This window comes from Ptiloglossa arizonensis, chromosome 11 (assembly GCF_051014685.1).
Source record: "Ptiloglossa arizonensis isolate GNS036 chromosome 11, iyPtiAriz1_principal, whole genome shotgun sequence".
Lineage (NCBI taxonomy): Eukaryota > Metazoa > Arthropoda > Insecta > Hymenoptera > Colletidae > Ptiloglossa > Ptiloglossa arizonensis.
Window position 1 is genome coordinate 7,389,378 of NC_135058.1, and position 14,977 is coordinate 7,404,354.

Genomic DNA, 14,977 nt, shown 5'->3' on the forward strand with positions numbered 1-14,977 from the left:
TTGGCAATGTTCAATATCCAAGTGCACAACCGACAGATATTTCCAATATCCAAGTGCATTTCCGATGACGTTTCTCCGGTAGAACACGGGAATTGCCCGAAAAATACTGATAGAACTTAAAGGATATACTCTGTACACTCGACTTGACCCATTTAGTCCTAACTGCGAGTCAAACACGTAGTTATCGATCTTGGACATTTTTTTCTTTCCATTACCATATGTGCAATCCATCGTGCAACGATATTCAGCACCGATTACGAATGTAGATCAGCGCGAACGCTCTCAGCGGTGAATTGCTCAGAGTTTAACATCGGGCAATGTTGGATCGTTGTATTTGTACCTATCGAACGAAAAATATCACAGTTCTAATTGTAATATTAATCTCGTCTGGCAAACATCGAAATGGAAGGTCGAAAAACCGGCGAGTCGGTTCACCGGCTCGAAACGTGGAACGCGCAGAAGAGTGAATGGGTCGAGGAAGGAAAACGGTTGGAAATCTTTGAAAATTCAAGCTCGCGCGGGAAAGGAACCGAGGATAAAGGGCGAATTGCATCGGGAAAAAACGAAACAGGGGCCGCAATATGCCGTTGGAAATGATTTGCGAGCGAGACTTCTCTTTGCTGGCTTCGTTGTGTATTTTCATAAAACCGTTATACGTTCGAGAAATTTATAAAGTTACAAGGAACGTTGCACGGGAAACTTCCCGGCTCGGTTCCTACCGGCGTGATTTAGTTTGGCGCGACCCGTTCCTGGCAAATGTTGCTAACGTTGACATTGTAGGTAGTTCCGCGAATATCGTCTCATGTACAGCGGATACCGGAATTCGCCGAGATCCACGCTAGGTAACTGCTGACGCGAGTGTATACGCCCGGATGTATCATAGTTTTACACCCTAATCCATAGGATAGAACACCAATCAGCGTCTGGCCTTCCGTCAGCGGAGCACCTGGATCACCCTGCAAGTAGACGAGGGTTGACAGTTTCAGTGATTACTCCGTGCGGCGCTCTCGCGCTGATTTGCTAATGCGTCGTTGCACTCGGAGTGCAGGATGCACCGATCGTTCCCAAAAAGGCGGGAACTAATTAAAACGTTTCGCGACGGACAGACGTTCGGTTACTTCTCGTTCGAGCCCCGTGGAAAGTACAGTGTCTACGCTCCTGCGATTAATAGTTTCGTTTCTGACTAACTGTTGCACGACTTGCAATATTTACAAGAATGAAGAAAATATAATTCGTAAGAAAAAGGCGTAGAGTTGAAGATTCATTGGACAACGGCGCGATGAATTTAATTTGCAAGGTTACATATTTGTTTCCAGTCAGAAAAGCATATTATGGTGAATTTTGTATAATACTCGACTCGAACGGAAAGTTCAAGCGTATACGTTCCACGCGGCACGGAATATTTTAACGAGAGCGAAACGCGCGACGTTGTTTTATGGAAAACGTGGAAGAAGACCACACGGTCTCTGCACGATGCAGTTACGGCGTTTTCACTTTCGCGTGGAATTTGCAATCCTGTAAGTCGAAACAAATCGAACGTACCGTTTTTCTTGTTCTCGTCCTCTCCCTATGAAAAAAGAACTCCCGATCCTCGCGCGGTTTCCACCGATACTTCGCGCGTGATAGAAGAACGAGTTAAACAGATATCCGTAAATCCGTTTATCGGTAGGGAAGAGTCGTTGGCCAAGAACGACGCTTGAAACGGAAATACTCTTTATCGTCCTTTTTTTTCAGAATTAATTTCTCGAAGAGGAAACATTCCCACCGATACGGCGAACGGAGCGAAAATCGTGTTTTTTAATCGAAAAACACCCGGTCCCGTGTTCGCTCGCGCTTCGGAAACTGACAATTATTTTCGAAACGGTGTCGCGATCGTCGAAGAACACCACCGAAAGTTCCAATTAGTTTTCCGCTTTTAATTTTCCGATCGCGTTCGAAAATCGAACGCACGAACCCGTCGCCCGTGTCCGGGTCCCGCTCCGCGTTCATCAGCTCTCGAAAGTCGAGCGGGGCCGTGTAACTTTCGCGGGATTGTATTCTCTCTGGGTGGAAATTGTAAAAGAACGAAAGAAAAGTAACATTGAAATCTATTGCCAGCGGAGAACCAACCGACCGAAAAATATCGCTTTTTGTATCGTCCCGGCGAATTTATTGTTATTATTATAACGATGGAACGTGTTGAAATCTCCGCGCTTTGTGACAATTTTCTATTATACTCGGTGAATAATGTTCAGTTTCTATTCAGTCGGCCGTATTCAAATGTTGCTTATAACGCGCCGCATCTTTTGTGCCGTCTCTCGGCGAACTGTTTGCACGACGTTCGAGTCAGAAACGACGCGAAGACGAATATATCGGTATCACGAGTGCATCGTGCTGTCTCTGCGACGGACCACGCGACTTCGTTAAAATTCCCAAAAATACAGTCTCCCTAGGGTGAGAAACTATCGGAAAAGAGAGTCACTTTTATCGAATTCGACCGTTTCGTCCGCGTTAATATTCTTCGCGATGTATTTTTTGCGCCGATTCGACGAGGTGAACGCGAAGCACGAAACAATAATAAATACGTTTCTCAAATTTTCAATCGAAAATTTCACTCGTTGGACGCACTGTAGGGTCTTAAACTGCGTTTCTATGCACGCGATGCGTTCGGAACGCTTTTCGCGCGTTGAACGGTGGCGGTGATCGGCTCTGTTTCAATTCCGGGGAAATTAGGAGGATTTAAATCACGAGTGTCCGTACCTCGATCGAAACCGCGGGGAACCGTTTTGTCGTTCGTTTCGCGCGTTAATTATCGTCGGTATAAATTTTCCGCGCCGCGTTGTCCCGGTACGTCCGAGTGGCGTTTTCGAGTACGGGTTACACGGGGATTGACGGTAGACGATAAAATTCGTCCGAAAGGGATCCGTTAATTTACATCGTTCGACGTTAGGCCAGGTCCGATATCCTCGAGTCGAGCGTGTTGCATTGTTCGCTCGTTGAGCGCAATCGACAACCGAAATTAGCGCTCGCGTTTCGGGGACGTCGAATTAACGATGAATTCCACGAACGGTCAGCGAACGCGAGCTCGCGCATGCGCACAAAAGACAATCGGTATCGTCGAGTTAACGAGCCCAGTGATTCATTCGTTTCGTTCATTTTTTTCTTTCTTCTTTTTCCCGCGCGCCCCGAGTCCGCCGTGCTCGAAATTTCAACGCGTTTCATTATCGCCGCGAACGCGTTACCAAAGGGCGAAGAGACAAAGACGATTCCTCGCGAGTAGAATCGCATCGAATTGTCCACGACGAACCAGCGCGCGTTAATAAATACAAGAAAAATAAAGTAACGGAACACGAGGGAAACTCGACGAGATTTAAAATCTAGTTGATCCGAATTTTCACAGGCGCGAAGTCGTTTCTCGATTTTCTCCAAATTTACGAAAGGAAGCAATGGCACGAGTATCGGTGCTCGCGTGAAAGAACGGTTGAACTCTTCGGGAAACACCGAATGTATCCATTGAATCGGTATTATAGAGAAGAATGCAAAACGAACGAAGAGTTCAACATCTGCGAGGCAAAGATACGGGTCACGGGTCGAACGCGATCGAGAAATCCGTGGAAGTTGGTCAACGAGTCCACGAGTAGATTTCTCGAAACTCAAGGGTTCTGGTTTTCCGTTCGGGTTCGGGATAAAACCGGTCGGTAGAACTCGATCCCTTTAACGTAGCGTCTACCGGCTGCTCTCGAAACCGACGGTTTTCGATTTAAATTCAATCCCTGGCACCGAGCAATTAGTTCCGATTCGGTTCGAGTCGGCGTGAAACGCTGCTACATCACCCCTCGAACGATCAATTTTCATCGTTTGGTATCCGCGTTACGGGATAAACAGCCATCGAGCAGCCATCTGTCTTCTTGGTCGTCGAGCTGTCGGTAGATCGGGTCGGTGGGTTCTCGTTCGCGCGGCTCGTGTCTCTATCCGCACGTCGGATACATTAGCGGGGCGTTTTTGGGTGTCGAGTCGCGCATTGTTTTCGAAACGGTTGCTTCTGACACCGGAGCTCACGGGCAACGGTGTCACGCGAGCTCGAGAGTCAGCCTCACGGAGTGCACACACGTGCGGCCCCCGAGTGGCGTCACGCGCGAGACGAGGTCGAGGGATCTCCTTAACAGACGCTTCAGGATCTTCGGTGTCGCGGAGGGTTGTCGCGGGTCGCGAAGGCACACGGCCTTCGTTCCACGACCCTCTCCCCCTTTACAACCTACCCTTGTCTTCGTCTTACCTGACACGTCTCCACCCCGAGGGTCATGTTACCGGCACAAAGCATTTTCCGGAGCACCGGCTCGTAGCAGGGCATCGTCGAGCTGCAGATATCCTGATTCACGATCGGTACGGCTGTCACCGTGAGCTGAGACTCGATCGAGCCACCCTGAAAATCGTCGCGTTCACACGTGAGATTCTTCCAACGAAGATTGTGTTACAGTCTCGATCGATTCGGTTACTTTTGCATTAATAACGACCGAAGGCAATTTTTGCAGAGTTTCTTGTATTTTTGTATTTTTGTATATTTGTCGTTCTCCATCGTACGAATTTACCGATTTATGTAATATTCACGCTAAAGACCTATATCGATCATCCGATACATCGGATCATCCACTTACTTTTTATCACTATTCTTTACAATTGCAATATCTGTTTTACTGACTCGACTGTATACCACCATGGAGATCGCTTATGCAAAGAATTACGGTGAATTCTTCGTAACTTTGGTTCTACTGTCGATTTTTCGAATTCGTCAAAGTCTAAGAGGCGCGATGCGACCATCTGTCTCCACTCACCGAGCTTCCGATAGAACGAAAGGGAATATTGTACGTTTCTCTTTGACTGGTGACATATCGCCTCTCTTCTTAGACGCGTATTTGCCTAGAAGTAGGCAAGGACTGTAAAAGAACAAAGAACGCGACTTTTCTCCCTGGAGGAGTTTCAATTTGAAGACGCATAGATTCGAAAGAATCGACTGTACTTGAAAAAAAAAACGCGGAGAAAACTAACGGAGTAGAGTCTCTTTTGTAATGAGAAACTGAGAATAAACAGCGATTAGGGCACGGTAAACGCGTGTCGTAAGTGGAAATTCAGTTGTCGCGTTTTGTGAATGGTGTACCCGTTGCACCCAGACGATAACCTTTCGTGGAGCGTCGAAAGGGTTAAGCGGGCGAAGATAAGGAAGATTGTCGCGCGTCAGACGCCACGGTATTATTTTGAAACGAGGTACTCGGCCACCTGGTTCCCGTACGTGCTTTCGTTGAACGTAAATTTAGTCGGTCGCTCAAGGTTATCGAGAAGTTAACCTCACCGTATCGTGTACGGTTAGGAGTTTACGAGAACTGGCCGGAACGGGCGGACCATCGGTCAAATTTTTTATTGCACGGTCTACAGGTGGAGAACGAGAAGCGTTCGCCTTAACACACGGCACTCTACGGTTTTATTATCGTTCGTTCCGCGTATCGTTCCCATTCTGCACTCGTAGTCGTACGTCGTTCGTGTCTCTCGATCCGAGACAGGTGGTGGAGGGTCTCGATCGAGGAATCGACCTTGAACGGCCGATAGAATACGCGTCCAGTCGAGTCGAGCGTTTCGTGTCGACTTCTCGAGTAACTCGGAACGATATTCCGAAAAGCGAAACCTTTTATCTTTCGTGGAAACACGCGTTAACTTCGTCCCGCTCGTCGAACCGTTCGTCCATCGGCGCGAGTGTTTAACGCTTCGTTCGATCGTTTACCAAAAAATTGGCGAAGATCGTTCGTATCGGTTCCGCAGGGTGGTTTCAACGCGAGCGGAATTTACGTTCGACTCTTTCGCCGATTGAAAATTGCCCCCAATAAAAGCCGAGGGAATTTATTTTTCGGTTTCCCGTATAGAGGATTATCTATGTATGTGTACCGAAATTGAATCAGATATCGCGATAAAAGTGAATATTTAGCGAACGAGCTTGCGGCTTTAATGACCGCGCGATGACACAGAAAGATAATTAACGCACGGTATAAAACGGACAGTTCGGAAATAATTTTTTATCGAGATACGACACCGGATACGCGAAACGTTTCGACGATGCGCGTTCGCGCGTGTGCTTTATAATTCTACCGTTTCAATGTACACGGAAACATTCGACGAACACGCGACGACAAATTGAGCCGAAAATTTGTTCGCAGTCCCTCGAACGCTTTTGAAACAACGTCGACGATCGTTACGAATATTTAAATCGACTCCGAGGGTTTCCCGTATCAACGACGTTAGAAACAACACTCACCATGTTGTATTTCCAGCCTGTCACGAAACACATCGTTCCATCGTCGAGGTTGTAGTCCTCGTTTCCGGGTATTCCAATAGGTAGCAACTTCTCTCCGAATTGGACAGGTATTTTCAACTGAACTCGAAGAAATTGCATCGACGTTAGACGATTATATTCCTCCGGTGAACATTGTCACGATGTAACGCGAATTCAACGAGCGAATCGAACGTCATCGATCGGTGATAATGTCGTAAAACCGAATAAACGATCGCAAAAAGTGTCACGTTACCGGAACGTCACGGTCTTGAGAATTTTACTAGATTTCGTATCGGTGGCTTTTGCTTGTTACGCGAGAAACAATCGTCGCAAAAAGTTCTGTTTCGCGTTCGTTTCCCGCGTTACAATTATCCGGAAAATGAATGTCGCGCACCGATACACGGTTACGTTTAATCCAACGGCGATACATCACCGGCCGGCATTTATTAAATTCTTTTCGCCGGTGGAAACGCTCGCGTTCCCTTTGTATAACAAAATTATTAATATTTCGATGCTACTTCCCATTAGTACGTCCCTTTGAAAGACGTACGAGCTTATCGGTGGAATTTCTGTCCGTAACGATTGTGTATCGTAACACGAGGCGGCGTATCGAACCGAAAAAAAAGTCTAATAAAATTCCCAGGTTGCGTTGTTACTCGCGTGACAAACGTTCGTTCTCGGGGTTAGGGCCTGGATTAAAGTGCTCCGGAATAAATGTGCTTTTAGCCCTTTAAAAGCGAGCCCACCTTTATTAACGCGATGTCGTTCAGCAGAACGTATTTGTCAAAATCCTCGTGTACAACGACGTTGCGCACTTCCAGTTCGTCTCCGCCGTTCGAGAGCACGCCGGTTCGGACTCGCACGGAAACCGTTGAAGGGTTCACGCTGTAAACAATTACGATTTTGTTATTTGTTGTCTTGGTTCGCGAATTCTACGCGAATACTTCGAATACTCGCCCGAAAACGCAGGATGCCGCGGTTATGATCCACGATTCGTGCACCAAAGCACCACTGCAAACGTGTTCTCCTTGCGTCTCGATGGACACCTGCGTTACAAACAAACGCGCAATGTTATTGATTTAGTTTTGTAACACGTTTCGCGTTAAATTCGGCTCGATTCGAGCCATTTGGTTTGATTTACCCGGGACCAGTAGCAAAGATTTTTCTTCGTCAGGTGGGACACTTCGTTTTTCGGAAATTTGATTCTCGAGAACATAATACACGGTTTTGAAAGCTTTCGGTGTAAGTTGGATCCGTGTTAGGTCAGATTCTAAGATCTCTATCGATTAAGTAACTTAGAAAGGATCGCGAAAAGTTCACTCCTTGCGATTTTTGAATACGAGATATAAAGAAAGTGTTTCGAATACTTCTATTAAACTATAAATATACGTAGTGGTTTACGTCATATTCGGACACTAACTTTAGAGTATCTGAACTTTAAGGCTTATCGGAGCTCACGCGCCCGAAATGTACGCTTTCATCTCGTTTAAGAGAAAAAGAAACTGTCCAAGTGTATCGTCACAGTGGTCCAAGTTCAAGACATTATTACCCGGATCTGTGGACAACAAAAGCACTCGTGTGTTTCGAGACGGATAGACATCCGGTTACGGTAATCTATTTCCAATATCGTAAAATACACGAGCGAGAAAAACGAGGTTCCGTCCCGTTGGATCGACGAGTCGGACCATTGTGCTCCTCGGACTTGCGGTCCATATCGGCGTTGCTGCATCATGCTCGGGCGTCCACTCGCTAGTTTCCATCGCGAACGAAGGGGATCGAACCGGAATAATTCGACCATCGGTTACCTCTCCCATTTTTATCGAATCATCGGGTACGAGGTACAGAGGTAACCACGGATTCCAGTCTTCGTCCGTGTTGCAAAGAAGTTTACTCTCGGGTCATTTTTGCTCTCGGAGTTCGACACAATTCCATCAGGGATACGAGCCATCCCGCGTTACAGACACCGGGCGAGTTGAACGCCTGGACCCGCGCGATAACGAGTCTAATTTCAATTCGTTGTTTCGCCCGAGTTTACACGGCGTCGCACGTCCGGACACTTGTAAACGTTTCTCGATCGTGTCGATGCTTTCGGAGCGGTTACGTTCACTTCGAGAAAGAAAGAAAAAAAAAAAAAAAACAATTTGTGGGTACTATCGGGTCGGTCCATAAATTCGTGTACATGTTTCCAAATGAACCGTCGTTCAAAGAATTCGGAGCTACCTACGGTTTCGATGGAAACGAAACTTTTCTTTCGTACACACTCGTTTCGATCGATAATTTTATTCTTTCGTATTACACGTAACTGAGCATCACTTACGGTTAGGCACGATAGAAGATTTAAATTACATATTATTAGTATTTTATTCACCGGTTGGTAAGTCTTTGTAAAAATATGAGAAGTTTGCTAATTGTTGGAAGCACGAAGCATTGAATTCGATCGAATATGTCTCTTCCGGTGATCGTATCTAGTTATTTTCGTTTCACTGTTTGAAGGTGTGTTATCCGGATTTGCCACCATCGTTATTTGATTACCAATCGAAAGATGTATCCCATGGAATTAATTCTTTCACCGAAGTATCGTAACTTACTCCTTTCCGCGATAAAAAGAATTTCGACCTTGGAATGAGAGAAGAAAAAAAGCATAAAAGAAAAAACTGCTCAGTTAACTGAACGTAAAAGCAGACGTTGCTCTGCGTTCCGGTGACTCAACGTTATAGGTAAGCCGGACGATCGTTGTTGTTGAACAGAAAAATATATTTCGACTTACGTGGTACGGATAGTCCGTGATGTTCGCGTACTTGGTATTTTCCGATGCGAGTACTGTGCAGAGAGTGAAGAATATTTGCATGAAATTGCGCGCGAAATTGGATTCCCGTACGGTGCACCATTATCCAACTTACCGTCCTCGAGGAGGATGCAGAACAGGAACAGTATTTTCTTAGACATTTCGACGTAAATTGACAGGGAATAACGATCGGCCTGTCGAATTATTGGGACTGGAACTGGGTCGGGACATGTCGATACGCGTGGGGGTGAAATTTTTCGGCGATAAACGTCGTTATCGATCATTAACCGTTGTCGAAAGTGTCTTGTCGCGTGAACTTCAAAAGGATACCGTTAATCCGTTTCGTGTGTCCCGATACAAACGTCGAAAAAGTTCGACCTCCCGTGAACACTTTTTCCGTGGACGTGTCAGGGTGTTCGAGACAAATCGCGATTACCGATATCCTATCGAGAAGAAGATAATGGAAGAATCGTGTCAAGATTAGCCGCGTATTCGAATTGGGGCGATTTAAAATTAATCTATGTGTTCCACTCGGTGAAACGTATTCCTTGTGTACATTGGTGGGGGGTGTTGTGCACGTTTCCAAGTGTGCGTTACTCGCGTCACGCGCGACAATTGATCGATCGCTTTTGTAAAAGTATTCGATGCGCTATCTTATCGATAAACGTTGCATCGAACGATGGCTCCGGAGGACGCACGTTGTAAAAAATACAACGATACTGGTAATGCAACGGTAATTGGTGCTATCGTCTTTATTCGCTTGAACGGTTCCAATCGGGAGGGAAGTATCGGATCGTCGGAACGGATTGTTTCTTGGAAAGTTTGTATAATTAATACCTGGAACATTTTTCGACAATCGAATCGCACTTTATTAACTTCTATACGTATTTGCGCCGATAAGCGGTAAGCTTTGTTAATCTATTAGCCGGTAGACCTTGCTCGCTATTGTTTCACCTCTTGAGATCTATTGGTGCAAAATAAAGAAAAACAAGTCGAGCGAAAAGATTAACGTTTGATACAAAGCACTGTTCGCTTTTTAAACACAAGATGGTAACAATGTCGTGAGCACCGATGCTTTCCATATAATGTTTTCATTGTAAGAGACGGAAGTATCAACGAAACATTGTACACGATTTAATCGTTTCTTAAAAAAGATGATCGAAGTGTGTTTTTGAACGGTGAAGGCGGAACGACAATTCGAAAAGAGAGAAAGTTTCGATGGAACGACGATCTTGATCGAACTGTCCAACTGGGTAAACTATCGGAGAAAGTTTGAGCTGTTCTGGGTATCGGGAAACGTGAACGAAGAAAGCATTTAAGTTAAGGCGGTTAAACAAGCTGTTGTAACTGTCAATCTCTCGTTAAACGTTGTTTCACCGATAGGGTAATTCAGAGAGAGTTGGATCAGACCTGTATCTCTCGAACTATCCGTCAAGGACGTAACGCGTCGATGCTATTTTATTATTGGGTTGTTCGGAAAATGATTTCGTTTTTTTTTTTGGTGAGAATGGAACACGATTCTTTTAGAATGTATAAACATTTTATTAAATTATATATTCTCCATTTTGGAAAACGAAATCACTTTCCGAACAAGCCAATATATTTAAAAATTTTCAAAGTAAAAATACAATATCTCGACGCAGTCGCAAGAAACGGTATGAAACTGTTGTTCGATCGAACGTTTGCGCCATTTTTGTAAACTAAGCCTCGATATCGTTTAGAAAATATTTTACTAGAAATAATTTTAACGTACAACGGTCAACGATCGTGTCGAAACTAATCAGCTGATACATCTGGTGCACATAGAACGTATACGTATATCTAAAATGCGAACAATTATCATTTTCATCGAATTTTTCGGATTTTTTTTGCATTTGATGCCCAAAAGAAAGAAAGAAAAAAGAAATATAATAATTATGCAAACGAAGAATCGACTTGTAGTGTTGACGAACTACCGGTTAAAGAAGTTGGTCGATTAACTTTCGTTAGTTGTCAGCCAATCGAGAGCAAAGGGAAGAATTCCCTTTGTCAAGATTATCTGTTGAAGGTGTTTGAAGTCGATATCTTCGATGCCCAAAAGAAAAAAAAAAAGAAATATAATAAATATGCGAAGGAAGAATCGACTTGTAGTGTTGACGAACTACCAGTTAAAGAAGTTGGTCGATTAACTTTCGTTAGTTGTCAGCCAATTGTGAGCAAACGGAAGAATTCCTTTTCGGTGTTTGAAGTCGATATCTTCGATCGCACTGTTAGTCGACCGATCGTTTAATTTACACTCCGCTGTTCTTCTTGATCCAAGCTCGAAGATTGGCCACGTTGGCGTAAACGCCGGGATATATCGGCTGAGCGCAACCTTTACCCCATGACACTACACCGTAGAGGGTACCGTCCACTGTCAGTGGACCGCCCGAGTCTCCTTGGCAAGAGTCCTTTCCGCCTTCGGTGTATCCAGCGCAGATCATTCTATCGGTGACGCTGTTGAAATTGGAGTAAATTTGTTGGCATTTCTGTCTGTCGACTATGGGTACCGATACTCTCATGAGTTGCGACGGAGTCGACCAACCTCCTTCCTGGAACGTAGGTAGAGGAGAAAGTTTTGAGAAATGGATCCTTTATGTAAAACAGATTATACGACGATCTCGGTGTCGTTTAGGTGCACTTGGCGTTGAAATATGATCCCGGAGCAAGGTTGCAAATGGTCGTACGTCTTTTCGTCGCGATTAAGGTACCGGTAACATCCGTTAACGCTTCACCGACCGGTACGTCTCGGACACCGGCCAACGTAATTATTCTTTCGCGAATAATTTCTTTCGTTTCGTTATTTCGCGATGTTCTCGGTATTTGATTTATTTCCGGATACGATTTCACGCTCGCGAACGATCCGATCGCTGACCGAGTAACGATAAACGTTAACGGGAAATAACTTACACCGACCCGTGTCGGAGAATTCTTCATCGAAGAGGGGAAGAAAAAAATTTGTTATCGCGAACGATATTCACCGCGAACGTATCGATGGAAAATCGTACTCGGCGCTCTGAAACTGTCATCGAAGTTCGACGTTCCATGCGCCCGAAACTATTTTTACTTCTGTCACGCGTAAAGCATACAAATTTCAACGATTTACCTTGAGTACTCCCCAGCCGGTGACGTTTACCATGGTACCGGTGGAAAGTTCAGCGGATGCCAAACGCACTGCTTTCACCGTATTGCTGAATTTAAATTCGCCATTAATCTGTAATAGAGTTTCCATTGCATTATCCTCCGTGATCCCGTAGTCGGTCATTAATCCTCGCGGCTCTGATACGGTCAGAATGAAATCAACCGACCCTTCAAGAACATCGAGTAGCTATTTCCACTCGTTTCTCGAACAGCTACGCGACTTTATCGCGCATTTGATTTGTACGTTCGTAACGAAACTTTCGAAAGTATCTCGATCGTCTACTCGTCGATACGCGATCGCTACGATCATTTCCCGAACGTTTGCAATTTCGTTGAAACACGTTTTAATTTTTAATCTTTAATTTAATCTTTATAATTCGAGAACCGTTGTTCGTTTCATCGGCGAAATTGCGTCACGTTTATCGTTGATTGAAAAATTTCGACGTCGAATTACCATCTTGTTAAATACAAAACAAGTGAATCGTTAACTCGATCCTTGTTAAAGGATCAAAGAGTAACCTACTGCCGAGTTCCACGTACCTCGAGGAGCGCTACATCGTAGTCATTGTTGCTCGTGCTGTATTGGTTATGTCTGATTACTTTCTTCACGGTGTAACTAGTGCCTTTGTCCTTGTTGCTGTTACCGATTTTTAAAGTGTATCGGCTGGGGGACATCCTGTAATCGATGAAACACGAAAATGTCAACGATTCGCGTTCGAAGATAGAAATATATTATCGATTTTTAAGAGACAGGGTAGTACGCACGGGGGCGTACATACGTGGTTCATCGTTTCTCGACTATAGAACCGTGTCTTTGTCACCTCGATTCGAAGTCTATACCGTACCCTCTATAGTAAGTTCGTGTGCTAACCGTTTCCACGAAACGACCACCGATCGCTTCCGAAAATAGGCGCAAGGTATTTAACGGCCTTATTGTTATCGCATAATGATAGTCGATTAGGATGGAACGCGACCGGCAAAGCCGATTTAATATCGCGATGGCTTCCACAATTATTATCGCGATCGGCCGTTGTACGTTCCGTTGAGCGAAAACGCTTGGGAGGATCCAAGCGACTCGACCATCGACGTTAACCTACACTGGCCAATGTATATTAAAGCTTGGTAAATTTATCGTAACGTCGAGCTCGAAGACGAAAAAATAACTATAACCATTGAAACGTATTTCTACATATAGGAATCTCACCTCGAACACCCGATCGAGTCGAAAGACGAGGTTTGGATTAGATCGTCTCGAAGTGTCAATTTTTAAAGAAACGAATAGTTTTCGTCACTTAAGATCGTTTAGTACCGTTCGCGTGTAATTTCGTTGAAAGTTCAAAAATGTTAAAATAGTTTTATTTACGCACGTGGAATTTTCATAAATTTTCCGCGCACCATTGTCGCGTAACAACGAGAGCTGGAAGCATCGGTAGAATCGATACGACGACGATTCGTTCTCGACGTATAGAATTGAAATCGCGACGTTTCGGTGTAAAAGTCGTTCTACGCGTACGAATCGGATTGTCCCGTGACACTTATGTCCGCTTAACGCACACGGGACTGTTAACTTTACGCATTTGCGTTATTACCCGACACAATGGGCCGCTGTGATGACCCATTTGCTACTGATGATCGCACCACCGCATATGTGACTGCTAGTTTGGAGTGAGAGTTGATAGGGATGTTGAAATATATCGACCGCATTCCCACCGACAATTCGGCTGTCCAGAGCGAAAGGTTGACTACTCTCGAAATCGAAAGCTGCAATATTAAATCGTTACATTAAGATTGCTTCCTCGCGCGAGAATCATCGAGCGATTCGACCCGATGTGCGTTCAACGATGATTTACGTTTCGTATCGAGATCGAGAGGTCTCGTTGGGGGGTTAGTCATCTTGCGACTCTCTCGTATCGTAAAAGAAAAGAAAAAGAAAAGAAAAACCACCGTCGAGATTCTACGCGGTTGAACGATAAGAAATTCGTATGGAAAAAAAAAGAACACTTCCGGAAATCCGATTCGGTAACGGACGTTCACAAAATTGTCCACCATTTGCTTCTTTTGCGTAATACCGTGCACTGTAAACGCGTTTCACTTTATCCGTAGAAATCGGAAACCAAACGACCGATTCGCGATTTTCAATATACCCGATATCCACGAACGAATTAAGGAACGAAGGCTTCCGCGTTCCGTTTTCTCGCACTCACCCAAGGTACTCCCGATGAACAACAAGATCACCGGTTGTAACATTTTGATTCTCATATCTAGCGATCAGGCATAGAACGCCTTTTATACGTTTCCTCCGATTCTGCAAAAATTTCTTATCAGACGACAATGTACCGCACTCCACACGAGTGGCACGTGGTGCAGGCATTCGTAATATTGTAGTTAGGGGAAGCGGAGGGGCGAGGGGGGCGAGCGGCGGTGGGGTGTCTCGGGTAGCAACGGAATAGACGCGTTTCTTTTTTTTTTCTTCTGCAGCCGCGATTGCAACGATATCGCGAGATAAAAATCGGATCGCGCGGCGAGCCACCGCACCGGGGCGACGCGATTTTGAATAAGCGAGCACTTCTGCACGATAAGGGATTCTCAATGACGTTGTTCGTCTCGGTGCACTTTGCGATCACAAAGGGGACCGGTCCGGCGACCAGATCTTACCACCGAGATTCGGGATTCTTGTCCCGCGAAGCACAAAGAGGAGACACGACCGGTTTATCGACGGATCTTCTTCCGTGGAC

At 45.1% G+C, this 14,977-nt stretch overlaps 2 protein-coding genes across 2 annotated transcripts; both read right to left on the minus strand.

The window, feature by feature from the left end:
- Window positions 1-800: 800 nt before the first annotated feature.
- LOC143152570 (trypsin-1-like) lies at window positions 801-9,244 on the minus strand. The gene is made up of 7 exons (XM_076322869.1): window positions 9,199-9,244; window positions 9,066-9,118; window positions 7,256-7,344; window positions 7,045-7,183; window positions 6,281-6,397; window positions 4,256-4,402; window positions 801-956 (listed from the first exon to the last, which is right to left on the minus strand). The coding sequence occupies exons 1-7, from the start codon at window positions 9,242-9,244 to the stop codon at window positions 801-803; spliced, it is 747 nt and encodes a 248-aa protein (XP_076178984.1).
- A 1,552-nt stretch (window positions 9,245-10,796) lies between these two features.
- Window positions 10,797-14,508, minus strand: LOC143152734 (trypsin-1-like). The gene is made up of 5 exons (XM_076323160.1): window positions 14,447-14,508; window positions 13,832-14,003; window positions 12,783-12,918; window positions 12,208-12,315; window positions 10,797-11,653 (listed from the first exon to the last, which is right to left on the minus strand). The coding sequence occupies exons 1-5, from the start codon at window positions 14,499-14,501 to the stop codon at window positions 11,354-11,356; spliced, it is 771 nt and encodes a 256-aa protein (XP_076179275.1). The 5' UTR covers window positions 14,502-14,508; the 3' UTR covers window positions 10,797-11,353.
- Window positions 14,509-14,977: the final 469 nt, after the last annotated feature.

What these genes read in the sequence shown, in the direction of transcription:
- LOC143152570 (XM_076322869.1), bottom strand. Translation starts at nt 9,244, where the DNA reads ATGTCTAAGAAAATACTGTTCCTGTTCTGCATCCTCCTCGAGGACG. An exon ending in CTGCATCCTCCTCGAGGACG is followed by an intron (nt 9,119 to 9,198) that starts GTAAGTTGGATA and finishes CTCTCTGCACAG; the next exon opens with TACTCGCATCGGAAAATACC. An exon ending in GCGGCATCCTGCGTTTTCGG is followed by an intron (nt 7,184 to 7,255) that starts GCGAGTATTCGA and finishes AATTGTTTACAG; the next exon opens with CGTGAACCCTTCAACGGTTT.
- LOC143152734 (XM_076323160.1), bottom strand. Translation starts at nt 14,501, where the DNA reads ATGAGAATCAAAATGTTACAACCGGTGATCTTGTTGTTCATCGGGAGT. An exon ending in ACAGCGGCCCATTGTGTCGG is followed by an intron (nt 12,919 to 13,831) that starts GTAATAACGCAA and finishes CATCGATTACAG; the next exon opens with GATGTCCCCCAGCCGATACA. An exon ending in ACGATGTAGCGCTCCTCGAG is followed by an intron (nt 12,316 to 12,782) that starts GTACGTGGAACT and finishes ACTCTATTACAG; the next exon opens with ATTAATGGCGAATTTAAATT.